Here is a 21,623-nt window from a genome sequence, read left to right as displayed (position 1 = left end):
GAAATCATTGCAAAACTAAAGCAGAAATGCAGTGCCAGGCAGTCAGTATAAGCAGTGTGTTAAGATACAAATACTGCAAGAAAAGCAGATTCTCTTGTGTAAATTTATACATGATAGCTTGATTGATGATAGTGGAGTTTTGCACCTTGTTAAACTATCAGAAAATACAACCACATATGACCATTGCTTCATAGTTCTATACGGATTACTTTTTCTCTTACCATGAGGAGCAGCTTGTAAAGTTTGACCTGAAAGTGGTTGGCTAGAAGCACACCCAGCAGATGTGCATGCAGTAAGCACATAGCTGTAATTAGTGTATGGCTGCAGACCTAGGGAGAACAAATAGAGGTCAGACTTAAATGTTGACATCAGGCATCCGAAGAATTATATCATTACATGGAAAGTTACTAGACTTAAAGTTAACATTCAGTATTTCTGGCAAACCTAAAATATGAACTGTTTTTATTTTACATTAGAATAACACTGAAACTGTGAATTCTTGCTAATTTAGACATATATCCTCACAGTTTAAAAGATCTGACAATATAATTCAGATTGAAGGTGTGTCTATGCTGCAATGGATCTATGGATGCCCTTCACATACAGACACATCTCAATTAGCTTCAAATCAATTAACTTAGATGGCACTTGCAGCACAGTAACAGCATTCCAGATCTCAGTCCAGATTATCATCTGAAAATTTACCTAGTCTCTAAGATGTTTTTGGTTTGTTTTTATTTGGAGGTGGAGGGGTGGATGGGTTAACCTGTGCTTCTGCCTGTACAAAAAGGTTAAAAATTAACTGGAAGGGACCTAAACACTCCTGGTACAGATATCATCTCCATCATTGGTAATGGCCATAGAAGTTCAAAGGTTTCCAATATATAAGGACGTGAAAGTGTAACTGCCTAGAATTTTGGACTTGAAAACTGAAGACCCTGTAATGTTTTGAAAATTTATTCAAACATATTTGGAACAATAAGAAAAGATAATAAAATACTCTCTTACTTGAACATAAGATCTGCTATATTGCAAATAAGTCCAAAGACACTCTATTCCTGACACTTCCAAGCTTCTATTTGTTCAATCTTTTCCCATATTTTTCCTATTTGTTACAAGATTTTATTATAAATGCTGTAAAGAAGTTAGAAGCCAGATTGACAACCACACCCTCCCCATTACAAGGTATTAATTTTAGTTACTTGTAAGATTTTAAAAAATATTTTTTCACCTCAGACCTTCTATGCTGGTCATCCTTGCATGAGACTGAAAGAGAATATATTGCTTTGACCTTTCCTCAGAAATTTTCAAACATCCTTGTGCTGTGTGTCATTGACTTCAGATTTGACATCAAGTTGTCTACAGTTTAAGTAACTGACTTTAAGACTACTTGTAAAATTGTACCCAAAAGTTAGCTAAGATACTAAGCTTTTGAAATAGACATTTCTGCACACCCATTGAAGTCTTCTCACAGTAAAGTCATTATAGATGCAGACCTCTGCAAGCCCACCTTAAACACCTTAGAGCTCAGCTTTAACTGCCATCAGACTGCCTCGCAGGGCATGCTCCAGCCCAGGTTACAGGGTCTTTGATAAACTACTCTTTTGATTATTTCTCAAAGTTGATCTTAGAAATGATATTACCAGGCACAGACATTGAAAACCTCTCTCTTGCGTGTTTTCAAGGACTCTCTTGTTAACACCTCATAATACCTTAAAAAAAAAAAAAAAGTTCCTGTTCCTGAATGCAAAGGGGACAAACAGTACAACAAGAAGGAAATTAAGCACAAAAACTTTGTGAAAATATTAAGACTGCAAAACTGAACACTCATAAACACAGAAATCCCAGCTTTAGGACATTGTATTATATGAATGAACAGCCTTCGTATATATAGGCTATATGTCATAGTTCTACCTAAATTCCCTTGAACATGTGGTCTCTGGCCTGCCTAACTGTAATTTCTGGCTTTTTTTCTGGTTCTGCCCCCCGACTGCATAGTTGCTCTACTAACATCAACCAGATGAGCATTGTAAATGGCTTAATACAGTATCAGAATAATAATTAAATAATAATAAAAATGTTTATCTCCCTTGGAAACAGAATGCTGACTCAAAGATACTGAAAGAAACAACAACGCCTATGGACTTTCCAGGAGGTCATTTGGGGTGCCTGGGACCTGGCTGTCAAAGTACCTGGTGTTATGCAAAACTTAATATGTTTGAGCATAACTGGTGCCCTCAGCTACAGCTCTGAGAGATCAGGAAACTCAGGCCCCGGGTCTCAGGCAGGGTGTCTGGAAAATGAAGAAAACAGGGTTGTGACAAGCTGTGAAATCTTGACCTGTGCCTTCCTTGGTACTGCAATCTGAATAGATTGCATGCCCTGATTGACAAAAGCCAACTGCATCCACCCAGAGACGGAATCTCCTCTGTGCCATCCCACACTTTGTTTGCAGTGGCTTTCTAACCCAACATCCCACAAGATCCATGAGACGTGCCAGAGCCTATCCCACTGTCCTAGCTGGGGAGCTGAGTGGGCCAGGTGATCCACTTCCCTGGAGTTGGGGCTGGGTTGGGACATTGGTCTGCAGCTTGGTCCAACCGGGCAGGGTCCGTGGCTGAGCTAGGCTGTTTTGGAGCCGGAAGCCAGCAAAGCTGCAAGTGCAATTAAGGATGTGATGCTAGGTTGAAATGGGGTCCTGGGTCCATGGGCAAGCCTGGGGCAAGGTGCCAGGGGAGGCTGGCAGTAGCTTGACAGGTTGCCGATGTGGGAACACACTACAGCAGCAGTGGGGCACCCTGTGTTCTGCCACCTGGTCATCCTTCCCGGACATTGCCCCTTCTCCTTTCTTCTTTATGGCTGCCAATGCTTCTAGCCCCTCAGCAATCCATATTTTATCCCTCTGGGTTGGCATCATCACTGTTGCCTCCTTTGCTGTGCTCCACATTCACACCAACTCTGGGCTTGCACCTTCCCGAACAGTGCTGAGCAGAAAGGAAATCTAGCTCTGGGCAGATGCAGGATTAGGCTCATCTATACCAAGATTCCCAGAATGAATAAACCTACCAAACACGGCAAAAGATGTGGCAGCAGTGCTACATAAAGGAACATTTTTTTTTTTTTTTCCATTTTATTCCTATCTGGAAGAGGCACAGCTTGTAGACTGAATTAGGCAATAATTCTACATACAAATTACTGTGTAATGCAGACTGCTTATGTAAAACAAGCTGAATTAGGATTGTACAGATCAATTAATACATATTGTACAGGTTAGTTTTTTTAAGTGAGTGGCTTATGTGCCTAACTGTAATTACTTCAAGAAAAAGGCAATTCTGTAACAAGAAAAAATGTCTGTGCAAGATCTTCGATTATAAACAAATCCTTGCTTATAGCCAGTATGAAGATATTCTAATTAAAATATATTACAAGCAAATAGAGAGAAAGAATAAGTAATAGTTGTGTAAAAAGGTAAAAACCTGAATGGAAGACATGCAGCTGTTTACAAATTGAATAAGATGTGAAAGAGAGAAAATAAAGAGATGACTCAGAGGGACAGCCCTGGTTGTAACCTAATCATGAACTGGCTAGAAAAAATATCATCTAAACACAGTGTATAAAAGTAAGAAGGGAGAAAATGACAGTTGCAGAATAGAGAGAGGCAAAGGCATGGAGGAAAGCCAAGTATTTAACATTTCAGGATAGAAAAGATTACTGTGGCAACAAATTACTTGAATTCCCCTAAAGGGAGTCATGTTCAGTTTTAAAGGAAACATGCATAATAAAGCAATACTCATTTACAACTACACTTTAAAGAGAAAAATGAGCACTGGAAAAGAGCACATGGTTTCACTAAATTTATTGGTGAAGTTCTGATACCTGAAACCTCTAGTCATATGTGGAGCAGTCACAGCAGGTTTTTATCTAGGTTAGTAATGCATTGCATTAAATGCCTTGTCTTATGTGTGCTTTGGAAAGCTCTGTGCAAATCTATATATGTTATTAATAACAAAAATAAGAAGTAAGATAATCTTGGAACATAAACAGTATTTTGCTTTCCAATTTCTCTACTGGATTGTTCACTAGAGAATACTTTTCTACTTTTTTTTTTTGGTCCATTATTGTAAGTTTTTTAAATTTTTTTTTTAACTTAGCAGTCTGTTTTGTTATTGCAGCATTTGTCTTTGCCAAAAGGCTGTGAAACAGTAGTTTTTAAGAATGCATTGTTCTATTAGCCAAATCAATTCCTTCTGATACTGTTTGTCTCCATTTGTCAGTATGGCTCCAGCAAGGCCAGTAATTAGCTCCTAAGCTAACGGCCCTGGGTTCAGCTGTGGGAATTTTACTCAGGAGGATGTCAGATTGCTGACCACAGCCTCACACAACCCCTACAGCCTAAAGAGTTTCCTTTAGATAAATGTTACTAATGATCCAGTGCTGCAAGAAGATAGAGTTGACCAGTGACAACATTCCTGCATCTCTTCAGTTTTCAATACCCTGAAATGGAGAATATGTTCAGATGAAAGAATTTCAGGCCATTCAGTCATAAAGTACTTGTTGATATTATTTTTTTTTACTAAAATAAATGCCAGTGATTTTGCTTGGATTTTAGCTAAAGATGATTGATCCTACAAATTCTCACTAAAGCCTCTTACCCTGGATGTTATCTTTAGTGTACAAACAAGGAGGAGTTGAAAAGATTTGTTATAAATCCACCTGCTGCTGCTGAAGAGGGCACTCTTAGCCTTCTTTTACAATTCCTCTAATTATTTTCTTCAGTCTTACCCTCTGCCTGGCCCCCACTGCAAAGCATTATCAGGCCCATTTGTAAAGTAGTAGTAACACAAAGTGAAACAATGCCATAACTGTCATCCAAATTGTTCTGTACAGGGTAGTGGAAGTGTTCAGTAATAAATGATATAAAAAGGTCTTTTATTGACAAGCTGCCATGTGCTGTTTGCATTAGAGAATATGAGAAGATGATGGCTGCTGCCCCTTGGTCCCAGTGGCATTCAACTCAGTGAGATAGCAGAAAATGCTTCAGTTTGCTTAAAGCATTGATAACACCTCTAAATAATTAACTGAGGACTTCCTGTCTTCAATTACTTAATGCTTTTTTTAACATCTTGAGAGGATTATAAGCAATTTATGGATTTCACATGATGAGCACATTCACTGCTATTCCCACAAAGCATTTGTGGGATCATGTTTCCAAAGCTTTGATGTAATTAAAAATAAGCAGCAAGACAATGGTGCAGTGGCAAGGTGCTAGCCTTCTCGTCTGTTAGTTGCAAGACCCTAGATTCAAAGTCTTAAGAAATACTAATGCTACAGCTTCATTAATGTTCAACTGTTGCTCAGGGAAAAGCAGATAGTTTTGGAAAAAAAAAAAAAGGAAAAAAGGTATATGAGAAAATCAAACCATACACCCACAGGGAATAAGACAACAGTTCAAACATTTGAGATCATGTATGAAATAAATGTGATTTTTTATCTTATTCTTTTAATTTAGAGAGCAATAATTATCCACATTGCTAAATCACTACCATGAATTCCACATTATTATCCATGGAAACTCCCACAGAAAATGGCACAAGATTTGGTTATGACTGTCACAAGAAACGATCACTTATTTCACTCCTGGCTTAACATGGCAGCACTGGACAGTGGCTTAATGGGACAGGCACACAAAAAGGAAAAAGATCCTTGTTTCTCAGGAGGTAATTTCATTTCCTCTCTCCTCCAACTGGTAAGAAATATGGTATTGTTTGCATGAAAGTCTCAGTTACTCTGGAGGTGTAACTGACTTTTGGGAAGGAAGTAGGAGCACAAGAGGTATTTTTCAAATGAGTTTGAGGAATCGTTCGTTGTTGGTAGGTGTTCTTTACAGTATAAACTTACAACAGCCATTCTGAAACACATACCACCAACTGGCATACTTTAGTTAATATCTCATGCCCACAAGCACTGAATATGGAAACAGATGTAATATTCAGTTGATGTATTTCACACTTGAGCATGATATTGTCAAAGAGTAACAGTAATCCTTTATTCCTCGGTGAGTGACTACAGCAAGGATGAACTCTTTTAAAGCACTGAGGGATCCCCTCTGGCTCTGGACTCATGCTCAAACATAACTAAAAACTGAATATGTGAAAATAACACTTTTGAGGTCTTAGTCAAATATTCCCCCAAAATCCCTTGACTGAAGCTTCTTTCAGTTACACACACACTAGTGAAATTTCACCAAGTATTTAGAAAATGGCTACAAGCAATATATAACACTATAAACAGAATCTGGGATCTTTCCCTTTCTATCTTCCTTTCTTTTTTTAATACATCAGACATAAAATACAGGATCATTCTTACTTCTACATCGCTACACAATCACAGCAGCAATAGTGATTCCAACTGCATTACCACACATTAATGACGGTAAAAGAGCATTTTGAACTGTGTGAAGGGATGGCAAGACTGCACAGAGTATCAGACCTCAAGCACACAACAAAGCGTATATCTTGGATAAAGCTGGGTAGATTTATTTTAAAATTTTGAAATTAAATCTATTAATGTTTTAACAAACAGCAACCAGCAATGAAAGAATTTGAAAAAAATGAACTTAAGACACATAAAGTCGTGATAAAGCTTTCTAAACCTTGCACAGTCCTGAGGCTTTAAAGTAGGATTTTTTAATGTGCTGATACTGTCTTATACCTTAAGAAGAGGACATTAACCTGTCAGCAAGCTCTGCCTCCTTACCTGATACTGTGTGCTGCATTCTGCTTGCAGTGTCAGTGTATATAAGTCCTTTCCCTACTTCAATAATCTGGTACTCTCTGATGATACCATTTGGTTTCTTGGGTGAAATCCAGCTTAAATGTAATGCTGTTGAGTTCAAAGCACTGACGTCTGGTGGCTGAACACTCTCTGGGACTCCTTGGACAGTGGCTGCAACTACCTGAAGACATATGAATTAAACAGCAATTTAATGTAATAGTACACTAGATACCATGATCAATGAGAATGTCACTTTTGTTTTAAAATGTTGTTTGGGCTGGCATATTATTACCAAGGGCCTGGAGAACTAGTTACTTTTTTTCCGCCTTTTTCACAATGAAATCTGACCTTGAATACATTACATAAGTCTATGTCTACAATTTATCACAACAGGTTCACCATGTTTTAGTTGCAGAGTATAGCACAGGATGAAACAAAAAAACCTGTATTGCTTGAAAACTCTTGATAACTCTCTTCCATATGGTTTGTCAGTGTCTCTGCATTTTAACTGCCTGATTTCATATATTTTAAGCACCAGTAAACATGGGGCTAAGCCTCAATATATCCCATGCAATCTGAAATCTATCGCAGTTATTTGCAACTCCATATTTTTTAAGGAAAACAAAGAATTTGAAAGCTAGAATAACTTTGCACTTGTTGAGTGCTTTATAAAAAAAGAAGAAGAAAAAAGAAAATGCTGATTTTCTATTCGCATATCTCTACCATCTCCTACGGAGGCATTTCCAAATTACACTGGTTTAAAAAGTGACTCAGACCCTTTTCTCTTTGAGAATCACTTTTTCTTTTCTGTTATTACCACCATAAAGTACTTATATTATGCTGTAAATATAAAATGTGCCCTCTAGAATATATTGTATCTTAGCACATTCAGTGGAATCAGTCTCTACTTGCAGACTTCACTGTTTGCAACAGTAAACTCCTTAATTACAGACAAGTGAAATAAACAAGGTTTATCAGCTCAGGCCAATGGTTGCATCAACTGTGCCTACATAGCATCCAAACCACGCTTTGTGTGCAGGTAGATGACTATGCGTCTATCTCTATCCCTCACATCACTGTTTCTTTTCTTATACTTTTGTCTGACATTTGCACCAATAAGAAAAACATTTAAACAAAAAAAAAAAGAATCAACTTCTAAATCCCATAGATATTATAATTACAAAGCACAATAATTATTCCCCGTTTCTGCTCCACAGACCTTACACTTACAGTTCTAGAAATATATTTTCATAGACGCAAGGATACTATTGTGAAAAAGGGGTCACTTAAGAAATAGTTTTTCCATATGATGAATAAGGCAGGTACTTTGCAGAATAGAAACTAGAGCTGGTTAAACAGTAATGCTGGTGAAAGGCATCCATGATTCAAAGTGATAAAAGAGGAAGTGAAGCAGGGGCAAAGGTAGGGAAGAGATTCTGTTTGCTTAAAACAAAAGCAGAGGCTGTTTGTACACAAAGGGAGTGTAAAGCCTGAAGCATGACAAGGAATGGTTAGCCAGTGAAGGGTAATACAGTGGAAAGAGGTTCATAATAAGAAAGTTGTTGAACAAATTGATAGAGATAAAGCAGGCAAACTAAGAAACACCAAGGAAGAAGAGGCTATAGACCTCCTAGTGATAAGCAAAGATTTAATTGCAAGGCTTAGAGAAAGTGCATTTTAATATTTCTTGCTCTATTCTATCATGTGCAGATTTCTCTTTAACAAGCATCAGTTCCTACAGTGCAATTTCATCTTTGCCATAACTTAGATTCTGCATTCTTCTTCAGCTTGCTTTTATCAACCTTAGGTTCTAAATAATCACCTATCAGTAGTTAATACAAACATGATTATTGATAATTTTCACTTGCTTACTCAATAATCAGCATGTCTTCAAATTGCACCTTTCCAAAAGCATTTTTATGTTACCACACTGGCTGATAAAATTCTGGCACCAGCTCTATAAAGACTGGTTCACCAACCTTGCTGCTGTCTGCGCAACCAGCAATAGTGCAGGCTCTCAATTGGTATGAATATTCTTGGTATGGCTGGACACCACTTGTGTCTGTGAAGCTCATTTCTGTTCCTCTAAAACGCTCGATTCCATTTCGGAGAATGATATAGTGGATAATAAGACCTATTGCAGAAAGAAAGTTTTCCCTTTTGTTAGCTGAGAAATCCTGCATGATAGTATACTATAATAACCTGCTTTGCACACAGAAAATATTAAATTACTGTAACAGAAAACCATACTGCTTAAATGGCTAATGTAAATTACCAGCTACTCTCCTCAACCTCCACATCTCAGAAGATCTCAGTTTTTATTAAGACAGCTGTTCTAGGATTTCTCACTGTTTGAAAATCACAAGCAAGATACCCTGAAAGAAAAATGAGTATCAATCCACCCCACCCCATTAATCTCCAAATATTTTGTAACGTAACTGATTTTCTGATCATGTTTGCCTATTATTGCTACAACTGTTCTCAAAAGAGGATTTTGGATACTTCTTAGGGACATACTGCATTGTCTCCTATGAAGTCAGACTCTACTACATTTCATTTGCAATGTAAATTATCTCAACCTAGAGCAAATTCTTGCAGAGTTCAGGAATATGTATATTTCAGTGTCAGTGATTAATTGAGAAATGTTTTGTGGTTTTGGAACACTGTTAGTTTTTAAAATTTATCAGTACCGTTTGGTTGAAGTGGTTCTTCCCAGTTTAGAAGTATCATGTCTTCCCGATCATCCACTTTGGCCCATTTTGGCGGACTTACACCCTGTGGCACATCTTGCTTAGTGACAGCTCTGCTAACTTCACTGAGGCCTTTTCCATAGCTATTCCAAGCAGCCACCCTGTATTCATATGTGATAAACGGTTCAAGGTTCTGGTCTAGAAAAAGAGTTACATATGGATCATTTAAGTCAAAATACAAAATAACTTTTGTTTATTTTTTTTCTGTGCCTATGGGACTGCTGATGTGTTCAAAGATAAGATAGATACGGAAGCTGTTCCTCTAGACAGGGCCATTTTCCAATACAGCAATGCTTCTATTAACTTTTGTGGAAGCAGGCTTAGACCATATGAATTCACTGTACTACTTGCTACTCATTAAATATCACTGAAGATACTGTCCTGATTCACAGATTACTTCTTAAAGAATGTTAGTTCACTACAATTGCTTCACATTTAATTGGAACACCCGATAGCATTCAGGCCATATTTTTCTCCAGAGTGAATTAAGAACAAACCACCTATCTGATACGCCACATTTCCTTACCTGTAAATGAATACTGGTTTGGACCGCCTGCATAGACAGTCTCTTCAGCTGGACACACAGCTTCTTCTGTCTCCTTTTCTGTAGCAGTCTGTGAACCTTTTATCCACACACAGATATTCTCCCTAGGATCAAAGTCACACTTTCCACAATGTGCTGTTGTCTCCATAGATAAAGGGCAAACAATATTAGCCTTGCATTCTTCTTTTACCTAAGGAATACATATTCATTTTTAATATATTTACCAAGCCTCCTTTCTTTACAAATGCTTCCATTAGTATTTTTCTGTCTTTATGCAACATACAAATCAGACAACGACATTGCGTACATTGATATTTCCAGCATTTGGGAGACCCTTTCAGCCTTTGCCCTCTCTAATGTCTTTGATCATTAATGCTTTTATAATTCTTTCTAAAAGAAGCAGATTTTTTTTTTGGTAGGGTTCTTGGATGAAAACATCACAAATTTTAACTGCGGGAAGCCCAAATGGCTGGGTTTGCTGAAAGCAGAAGAGTGCAGAATCAACTTAGAACAGGATTTTGTTTGCAAATTTGAACATTCGTCTCCTGCAAAAGCAAATATCCTGTAGCAAATCAGTAACAAATTCCCAGGCTGTTACACAGCTTGCCAAATACACAAGAGGGATCTGAGCACTTCCTTGGCAGCTTTCAAGGCTGAGAGCTCTATCCATGGGCTATATAAATTGTGTCCTCTACTGCATCACTCCTAAACAGCAGTTTTGCTGCAATAGGAGGTCCTCTGCAAACTCTGATGCATGTATAAGATTTAGAAGAAGAACATAAAGAACAATTCACAGAAACAGAAATATACACTGAACATCCACAAGTTTCCATTAAAATTCATGAAATAATATTTTTGCCAAACCATAAGCTAGAGAGCAATAATTCTTAAAAAATACAGGTTGTGGCAGGAAGAAATGTACTGCAATATTTGCTACAAATATTTCTGCCCATTAGGATGCAAACTTTAGAATGAAAACCAAACAGATTATATCCAATTCTTCCTTAGTTCACCTATTGAAATGAGTTTGTTTCAAATTATGAACTTCAGCTAGTTTAATTTCCTAAATTGGGCATTTTCATAAAAATTACATTGTGATAGTCATCAATTTGGGATGTAGGATATAGATGGATTGGATTCACATATAAAGTAGCTCCAGAATATGTCTCAGAATATCAGTCCTTTTAATGTTAGTAAATCTATACATATCAGAAAGATAGCACTGCTATCTATTTTCTGCTGTGGGTAAGTGAAATGCAAAGCGCTTCCTTTGTTTATATATTATACCTAAGGCATGGACCTAGCATGTTATCTACCAGAATTCATTAACCTATTCTCAGCCATTTTTTGCCTTGCATGAACTACTAATACAATGCATGAGGAACTGTAGCTGACTCATCACCACACTTAGATTTTCTCTAGGAGAAAATTATTCAGTCTGAAAATGAAAAGACATGAAAACCTTGACACGAAAAGGAGAAGATGGAAGAAATATTTCTGTATTAACTCAGCACATGAACAAACAGGGTACAGGGACACCTGTATGTGGCAGGATGGGGTCTGTTATTTTTCTACTTCAGTGATAAATTCCATAATATCTACCCGATTTCCATATTGTAGAATTCACAGCATCCAACCCTCTTTCTTTCTCTCTCACCCATTTTCTCCCTCTCCCTTTAAACAAAAAATTAACAGTGGTTGTCAGTATTTTACAGCTTACATATAACAACAAGATGCTTATTCTTGAAGATTTCTATTGGATTCAACTGAAATTGCAAGAATTTTTAGCTTTCAAAGTGTAGCCAAAGTGTCTCATGACCTACTGTCATTGACAACTCTTAGAAAAGATTGAATTAGACTTTATGGTGTTTAGTTTACTCTTGCAATAAACCAGAGTGAAAATAAACTATACAATTCATTAGGCACAAAAGGCTCTAAAAATATAATATCCTCATTGTTGCTAAAAGTTAAGCAGGGATCTATCCTAGTACTGCTGAAGTTTATGCCAACAGTACTGCTGTTTTTTGACAGGATCAGAATTAAGTCCAGCAAGAAAATATCAACTGTTTTCGTTTTCCCTTTTTTTTTTTTTTTTTTTTGTGAGATGGCTGGTGAGTCAATGTTATACTGCTTGCCCAAATTGAAATGTAATAGCATTTTTCTACTTCAGAACTGGCCACTTCAATTTTAATTTCCACTTAAGGAACATCATCAGGAACAGTGGTCACAGAACAGAAACTGGCTATACATGCTAGTCTTGTTAGCATGCCAGCTTTTAGGCACCATACTAATCTGAAGTGCTGGGCAACACTTCACAGAGGCAGCTAATCATTATTAATTCCTTTAGAATTCATTGCAATAACATCAATCATGGTGAACTCATTCGGTATTAATATGGATGTAATGTGAAAATGAATAATGCACACAAGAGTTTTTATATTCCTATTTTAGAAAAATAGTTATGAACAGTGTATTCCTCTTTCCATCATCAAATCAGAGCTACCGGGAGATTTTCTATCAATTACCTTAATCATCATACCAGCTGAAATCTTGTCAGAGCAAACATATTTCAAAGGATTATATCCAACTCCATTACAGCATTCTTCGCTCTTTGGAATAAGTTCAGTCTCACAGCATTTTACTGGCACTTGGTCATTCTTTCTAACATGTGCTAGGAACTCACCACTGGAACCTGAGCAACATATGGTATCTGACTTATTCACGTATTCCTGCCCACAACAGAACATCCCTGAAAGGAACAAATAAAAAAAAAAAATCTGAATATGAAATGTAAGTAAATAAATACATGGATAAGAAAGGAGAAAGCTGAGAAGGCAATATCTTGGCATAAGACCATAAGCAGCTGGAATTATGCAGATTTAGCTAAAGTTAAATTTGAGCGTGAGATGACTGAAGTAAGTGCCCTGACCTCTAGACCTACTGAAAACAATCAAGAATTAGAGGAATAAACAAGGATCCCCTTCAGTCAACTGACACTACTGCTGAACCTTTGTAAGTAAGAACCTTTGCTATGAAATACCAAACCAAGGCACTGTGCACAGAAAGTTGAAGAGATAGTTGATGAAAATTTCCTGTAGAATGTAGAAGTTGAGAAAGCTTCTCCATGTACTCTCCAGTCAGGTCTTATTCACCCCCCTCTCACATAGGCAGTCTTCCAATAGTGTATCTTAGCATTTCAGAATGTTTCACGTTATATTTTAAAGTGGCAGTTCATACTGGATACATAGAATTGAATGGGTGAATTGCCAAATACCTACAGTGAAGCTTCAGTCATCTAATATAGAGAATCACTCTTTAAAAGACTAGTATACAAATACAATTTACATTTCTACAGTGGGACTGATAAGCTGCCAAATTAAATTCTACTGTCTTCCTCTTGGTTTTGATAATTTTATTTTAAAATTAAAAGCTCATCATAACCTATGTTATTTTCCATATATACAAGTGAATACATTTGTAACTGTGAAATACCAGTGTTGAGCCCCACACCATTTAAAGGGGTAAATTTTAACTCCGAACCAAATGCTTCCACCACACTTCTATAATTTTCAATGAAATAAATGTTATTACTAATTCAACTAGAAAGATATTGCAGACACAAAAACCGGCTGTGATATAGAATTATATCTACAAAGTAGTTTGTATTTAACATAATTTTTGCAGTATGTAGGCATTTAAAATACATGCAAAAGTGGCCACTTTTCTCACTGCCATTTATTACAGAAATCTCTCTTAGGAAGTCATACTTAATGAAAATTGCTCTTTAAGAGAATGATCCTACTAAAGCATTCATACCAATCACTGGAATGACTAAAAATGGGTGTTATTTGCATACTTCACCTATTTTGAGGGCTGATTCCATTCACGGAAATGAAACAGTGATCACTAGCTCTTGAAGAGGTAAGTATTTCCTCCTGTTCACACCCTTTTTCCAAATTGTCCTAGGATTCTATCAATTTTAGGTAGAGAATTAACACAGAAAATGACTCAATTCAATAAGCAACTCAGACAGGCCCAAGGGACTTTTCACAGGCAAACTAAAATTTTGATAATGAACTGTTTTTCTGCTGAAACAAACAAGGCTGTATTCTTTCACCGCGAACCTCATCTTTGTTTAACTGAATTAAATTTTTCAGCCAAGATTTCACTCACATAACAAGAAGTGACTCCCTTTCTAGTTTCGTTGGTAAACCATTACTTCTTTAATTATTATCAACCTTGTTCCAGTGTGATAAATTGCTAATTACTTAATACCCTAATCAGCGTTCATTCTTTGCACAGATAAACTGTGACAGTGCCATTAATTTAAATAGTAATTTCACTTAATGGCCAGAACAGCACACCAGATTTTTATGCAGCATTTTCTGAAGACTGCATCCATCACTGCAATATTCTGACATAAAGATGTCTGACGTGCACTAACTCACTTAGGGAGAGCAGATGTTGCAGAGCAGAGTTTGGTAGTAATTCCCATAGTGCATCACTTCAGCATGAATGAGCTGCAAAGGCAGAGGTAGACAATCTTCTGAAACTGCATTGCATAGCCTCTGACCTTTGCTTAATTTATCACATGTAGCACTTGACTCCTGAACCTTGACATCTCAAATGTACAATTTTAAATATGCTCCAAGAAAAACAAAATAGGACCATGTAATATTGATAAATTGATTTGCCTTCTAAAAATCACTTTATTCAATTGCTTGAAGATCCAGAAATTCCTATAAACCCTTGCTAAATTCAGCAAAATACCAAAATACAAACTATTTGTTTGTAAATCAGCTGGAATGTATGTGTCATGCTTTATATATTTATGTTTCAGAGGCACATAATGCATTACAGCAAAAAGAAAATCTGTGGACTGGAAAAGGCACTTCCTGCTAACAGTGATTTCTGTCAACAATTATTTCATGTTCATCCCCAGCAACTGAAAACATTTACAAACATAGCTGAGTGATGAATTACTAATTTAATAAATCTGCAAAACCAATGCTTTCAAAAGGGAAAAATTAGTATTAAAAGGCTTAGCCTTTGGAGCCAGAATTGAGGATCAACAAAATACAGAGCCAATGTGCATTGAAACTGCTCAAAAAATCCTTGGCTTACATGTGGGTATTGCAGCTAATACAGATCAGGAACCACAACAGTACAAGCATCATCTTTCATGAGTCTGGGATGTCATTACAGTGGCATTTTACTAGTTTGTTTTTTTTTTTCCAAAGAGAAAATCCAAGAGTGGTGTTAGCTGACATTATCCTTTAGAGCCAGAAATAGACAACTTTGGATAATCACACTGCAGCGGTGGGGCTCCGGATGTGTGTACACAATGGCATCACTGCCAGCCTTTGCCAGTAGATGTCTCTATGGTCACCCCATTAAATAAGGCCAAGGAGGGGTGAAAAATAAAACCTAAGAAAATAGAAATTTGAAAAAAGACACAAACAAAAAGTAATGTGAGATGGAAAAAAAATGTCTGTTTCTGAAGAACAGACTGTCTGAAAAAGGTATGCAAAGGTAAATGAGAGAGTTCTATGATACAAGCCCTTAAACCAACATTGAGTGCAAACCAGGATCTAGATCCTGTAGAAACCTGCTGCTTTCAAACTGGTTGTACAAGACGAAGACTGTGCACAAGGCTTGCAGTTTTAGTGATCATGTTTTCTTTGTATGATTTTTTTTTCCCCTAGGGACTAAAGCTCCCAAACAAAAGCTTTAAGTTGTCATTAGAATTTTAACCATTGCCAACTACAGAACAGAGCTTTGGAAGCATTTCAGTTTTTGCATAAAGAACTTCTGTTACCTCTTCCCCTTCTAGACAATGAGATCAGCTTTCCAATTATGATATTCTTACAAAATTCTACTTATCCATTTGCCAATGATTAGCATATTATGTTTTTTTACGTGAGAGTAGTTTTTCCCATTAGAATCATTATAATAATAGGGACAAGAAACAGGTAGATTTTTGTTCCTGGCTTGTGCATTTTCATGATGTATCTAGCAAGCCTGAACTACTTTAAGAAATTAAGCAAAAATCCTATCGAATATGATGTATATGATACGATAAGAAATGACAACCTATTCTATGCTTAATGCAAAAGAACACAATCTCTTTTAAACTATGGTGCTAATATATCTTTCAAACCTGTACTTGTGTTCAGCTGTATGCTGGCTCACAACATAAAGCCCTCACAGAAAACCTGTGAACGATGAAAAAACCTACTGTTTTCTTTTTTAATAGCCAAAAAAATGTCATCCTTACCCATTCTCAAGAAAAACGGTGTAAATGATAGAGCACTATAGGATAAGCACATTTTAAAAAGAGGGGTATAAAGGTTTTTAAAATATATATATTTAAGGAAAAAAAACTGTTAAGAATACATATATACTGAAATGAAGAACATAACTTTCATCCCAAGATACCTGTATTACACTCCTACACAACTCATCTGCCCAGAGAGAGCAGTAAAAACATAAACGCTACCCCAGCAGTTCTGTTCCAACAGCATCTGTTAATTCACTCCATTTATAAAATACATATTGACAAAGACAACTGAACTGGGACCAGGGAGATTTGATTTGGTGTGAGAAAGTCAATTCAATGTGATTTTGTTAAAGGGCTCCTGCAGGCAAATAAAAGAGTTTAAGTAATAAAGTACATAAAGAGATGTTTTATGAGCCAGTCCTGTCTTGTGGCAACCACACAATGTGCAGCTATGCAAGAGGGCCTTGTTCAGAGCTGCTATTGTGAGTCTTGTGTAGGTGCTGTAGATCAGGCACAATTAGGAATCATAGTGAAGGAGAGCTAAAATCATGCAAGGAGTGCTGTTCACAGCACACACTCTATGAGTCAACACTGGAAGGGAAGGATAGTATAGAAAGTGCAGAACGCATTGCAGAGCCTCTTCTGATTAGCCCTTCCTGACTGTTAATGCAGAACTAGTGTACTTCTAATACCACAGCAGCTGAAGGATGCAGAGAATACAGAAAAATAAGCACATTTTGGGGGAAAGGAGGAGATCAGCCTTCAGATCTGGGTTCTTAGTTATATGTTAAGGTCCTTAGCCATACAACTAGAGGCTCAAACAGGTACCCATATAATGAAAGCACTGCATCACTCGTCTTTGTACACCAAGCAGAACTCGGTACTAAGCCTTCATAATTTCTGTGTTTTGAATTCAGGCTCCCCTTTGAGACTGCAATTGTTTCTGAAGTCTTTTTGTCAGACTGAGAAAGCCTAAGGCTGATGGCATATAATTTGTCTAATAACTGTGGAAAGAAAAGACACATGAAAATACTTGAATAGGGTTGGTAATAATACCTCCAGTCCCTGTCACCAGGTAGTCACAGTCCTTTAAGAGTTCAGATTGTACCTCTGAGTGACGGAGTAATTTCCTGTGGTATGCAAGAGATTAATGGGATACACCAGGTGAATGAATGACTAGTGCTAGGGATTAAGTTTTCTTACAGTGAAACTGCAGCGGGTTTACCCCTATGTAGGTGCACAAGTGATGGCCATAGACTGTCAAGGAGATAGCATTGTAATCTTCAGTTTCCAGATGACTAACCCCACATCTCCAGAGCAAATGGGAAATCCCTTTACTATGATGCCTGGCTGCACAAGGCAGCCAAGTCTAACCTCTGTGCTACTCATTGAGAGGCGACCGGTCCTATTTCCCAACTGGCATAATGAAAGATCATTGACTCCTTTTGAAAATTCTGATATCTCCTTGCTGCTTTTGGACAAAGGTGAAGAAGGGTTATTGAAAGCTCACCGTTTAGCAGTCCATCAGAATAGGTGAGTGCAACATCCTTTTAACAAATTGGCATACACACCTCAAATCTGAGCCTGTTGCTGCTGAATGACTATTGTGCCAAGAGATGAAAACCTTTTTTTCTTGAAAACTTATGACTCACCTGTGAGAGGTCTGTGTGCAGTTCCTTCTTCTTCATCCCCACAGCAGACCAAATCCACGCTTATGACTTCTCCACCACAGCACTGTTTATTGAAACTGTCATGGAGGGATCCACCACAGCAGATTTGATCACCTGATGTGGAGTAAGGCATTCCCTGGCAGCAAGCATCACCGATTCCAACTGAAACTCTGTTCTGCTCTTTGTTAGGGCAACATACTTCTCCTGTCAATTTAAGAATACAATTAAAGTTTTTATACATTTATAGCTCTTGAAATCCGTAAGAGGCTTTCATCTGACAGGAACAAGTCTGGGTTTACACACTGGTAGCTTCATGTACAAAATGTTCCACATGAAAGCATGGAATCACTCGGTGCTTTAGAATGCTATAGAAGTATTAAATTAATTTGTAATAATAATTAAAGAAAGATGCATTCATGAATTCAGGGCCAAGTCTTTGTAAGATGTCAAAACTCAAGCATGACAAACAAACTGAGAAGAGCAACAAAAATAATTTCTGCAAGTATAATAACTATACAGCTGAAAACCTTTAAGTTGAGGCAGCTGCACAGTACAGAGTTTGTTCTTGTTATGATTAACAGAACAGTCAGCCTGCTTATTCTCAGCAAAAAATTTCCTGTCTCCTCCAAAATAATTCCAAACTTGTTTTGAAGGACTTACTCACATTGCTTAAATCATTGTCACTCTGGACTTATCTTCCAAAGAACTTAAGGATTAAATTCATTTTAAAAATTAAACCCCACATCACAATCAGCAAGCCTGGCTGCTAGTTAAGCAAAAGTATCAGCTTTTGCAGGAAAAGGCCTTAGGATAAGGCTGCCAATGAGACTGACATAGTGGTGGGCTGGGGTGGGCTGGAATAAACTGTGTGCTGTGCATGGAGTAGATACTGCTATAAAGGATACAAAAATTACAGTAAATGGCAATAACTTTAATTCACTAGTTTCTCTACTTGGTCTGATCCAATGTTCTAAAAGTCACATTTTTATATTATCTTTTTGTGTTGCAATGTTTTCTGTGGCTTAAATGTCGTTTGGAAGGAGTAGGGTTGTTTTTCTCCTGCTATTGAAGATGGGTATTAGTGGCAATTGAGGTATTTCGATTCCTGTTTGTTAATAAGAGTTTTGATTTTTAAAACTAATTTTTCTCACTGGAAGTAATATGTCAAGTTGAATATTCCAGGCAGACCCCCAATAAACACAGTCAGAAATCAACGTGTGATGCGAATGTGACAGAGGGAGATTACTGTTTTCCTTCCCCCCCCTATTCCGTGCCAAAGAGATGCCTGGGTGGTAGTAGCATTATTTGTTCTGCTCTGCTTTAAGAACCTGTCCTCCCATTTTAGTTCTGGCGATGGATGTTGGCACTTCTTTGTGCACTAATGTTTCAGAAACAGAGATTCTTGCCTTCCTAATTTGTAATCTTCATGCCTTCAGCCCAGTGTGCTTCAGTACATCTAGAGCTATCAAGCTGGCCAAACAACATCTGGGAAATATGTATGCTCAGAGAGTTTCCTATATAAATAACTTTATCAAATAAAGTCAATAATAAACAAAAAAAGATGAGAACAAATTTTTAGAGTGTAATAGATATAATCTGGTTAGATACTTCATCATATTTTCCTGCATTCCTTGGAATCTAATTTAGTTGCTACACAGAGAAAGTATTAAAACAGAGAATGTAGCTTACATCTATTGGAAATAAAACTGTTTTTTTTTAAAGAACTATTAGACATAAGACACAAAGGATCAGTAACCTTCTCATTAACCTCTCAAAATGGGATCCATTCCAAGCTAGGCTTGAAAATATTCTCTCTCTGAAAACTATCATGCAGTCTTACCAGTTAATTGTTACCCTTATCAAAGAATGACCCACATTAACATTTAGCTTGAGGTTATTAGCATATTTATAAAAATAAAAAAGAAAAAAGTGACCAACATTGTTCATGTTGCTGCCCTTTAGAGTACTGAAAAAGAGAATACAGCAAATATACTTAGGGGAAAAAAAATGTTTAAAATCATGTTCAAACATTCACTGTTTCATGCCTGTAGACTGCCAACTGAACAGGAACTACTTTCAGACATAAGACATTTTGTTTCACTGTGATTTTCTTTCTTGATGTAAACAACATTAAGCTAGTTAACATAGACCACTGGATGGGGACAGAGGTCAGTATAATCTCTCCATTTCAGTACATTGAGATTAATGAGGCCAGCAAAATGCTCTTCTCTGGTTCTTCCATGTGATAGCATTTTTCTCATGACATCATGGAAGGCATTCTAATATTGCAGTCTATGAAATACTTCTCAAAGAAGCAGAACTTGGGATGTGCTGAATGTGTTGGCAAAAATTCAAGAATTTCTGAGCCTAGGGAATGTGTGCCAACTCATGAGTAATGGAAGCATTTTAACTCCTGACCTGACAATTGCCTACAAAGAGATATATGCTCTGAACATTGCCCCTTGAAAGGGCTTTCCTCTCCCTTTTCCTTCTCTCTTGTTTCAAAAACCCACCAACAAACTGAAAAACCAAACTCTGGACAACAGCACAGAAGCATAGTTCTGGAAAACTTCCCAAACTGTCTGAGAATAAGAGTACCATCAGCCTCAAGAACAGGATAAATTTCCATCAAAGATAACGCATATGGTATGCGTACTTTGATCTGTAACACTGGTAGAAACAAAGCACAGACAGTGCAGAAACAAGTGATGTAATCCATAATATCAACCCCAAATGCTAACAATTTTTCCACAAAAGAAATGGCTAGGGAAAAGTCACATGGGGTCAAATCAAACAGAGAACTAAACCTCACCACTAAATTGCCTGATGGTGTTCCTATTAAGCAGAACTGCCCTCCCCATTATGCAGCACTTACTGCAATTAAGTATAGTTTGGCATAAATTAGTTCTCTGGGAAATGACCCAATCATCAGGTTTCATCAATTAAGCCTTTCTTGTATAAACAGTGTACTGCGTTTAGAAGACAAAATCAGCACAATTTTCTTTTCTTATCCCACTGAACACAAGTCTCGAAGACATCTAGAAATCTTGAGAAATCCCGTATTTATTGCTATGTTTTCATTCTCCTTGGTTTAACAGATACATCAACTTGTTCTGTTTCTTTCAAACATTGGAAAGGAGTTATCTCTTACCTACTGATACCCTAGTGTAATAACCACCACAGCACCGATGTTTCGGTTGCACAGTGTGTATCTGACCACCACAGCAAACCCCTGGTGAATTAAGAATAAATGGAATGTACTTGTCCTCGCAGCACTGGAAGCCAGGTTTTGTGTTGTGCAGAATCCCATTACAACATACCTAGAGGTAGTTAAAAAAAAAATCAGTAAGGCAATATCTGTTAAACAGAACATAATGTGTTCTCTGGCAAAAAAACGTACGTGAAAACATGTACAACATATCCTAGTACAGACACTAATATGACTGCAGTCAAATAAAATGTAACTTGGCTAAAATCCTGTGCCCTCCAGCATTATCAGACTTCAATAAACTACTGTGTATCTGACAGAATGCTGCTATTTTGTGGCCTTCAACCATACTGAACCTAAATAAAACAGTCCATTAATATGAATCATCCTCTTATGC

The 21,623-nt window shown here is 37.2% G+C and overlaps 1 protein-coding gene across 1 annotated transcript in view; it reads right to left on the bottom strand.

Moving 5' to 3' along the window:
• Positions 1-21,623, bottom strand: part of USH2A (usherin) — a 386,799-nt gene that overhangs the window by 66,206 nt on the left and 298,970 nt on the right. Inside the window, exons 49-56 of the mRNA XM_054061157.1 lie at positions 21,170-21,338; positions 18,001-18,222; positions 12,594-12,817; positions 10,051-10,258; positions 9,465-9,662; positions 8,754-8,908; positions 6,757-6,955; positions 222-329 (exon numbers count right to left, since the gene is read on the bottom strand). Of these exons, the coding sequence (XP_053917132.1) occupies positions 222-329; positions 6,757-6,955; positions 8,754-8,908; positions 9,465-9,662; positions 10,051-10,258; positions 12,594-12,817; positions 18,001-18,222; positions 21,170-21,338 (1,483 nt within the window). The remainder of the gene's footprint in view (positions 1-221; positions 330-6,756; positions 6,956-8,753; positions 8,909-9,464; positions 9,663-10,050; positions 10,259-12,593; positions 12,818-18,000; positions 18,223-21,169; positions 21,339-21,623) is intronic.

This window comes from Cuculus canorus, chromosome 3 (genome assembly GCF_017976375.1).
Source record: "Cuculus canorus isolate bCucCan1 chromosome 3, bCucCan1.pri, whole genome shotgun sequence".
In the NCBI taxonomy this organism is placed as follows: domain Eukaryota; kingdom Metazoa; phylum Chordata; class Aves; order Cuculiformes; family Cuculidae; genus Cuculus; species Cuculus canorus.
Note: the sequence above shows the minus strand (reverse complement) of the source record. Positions and strands in the feature narration are given on the sequence as shown.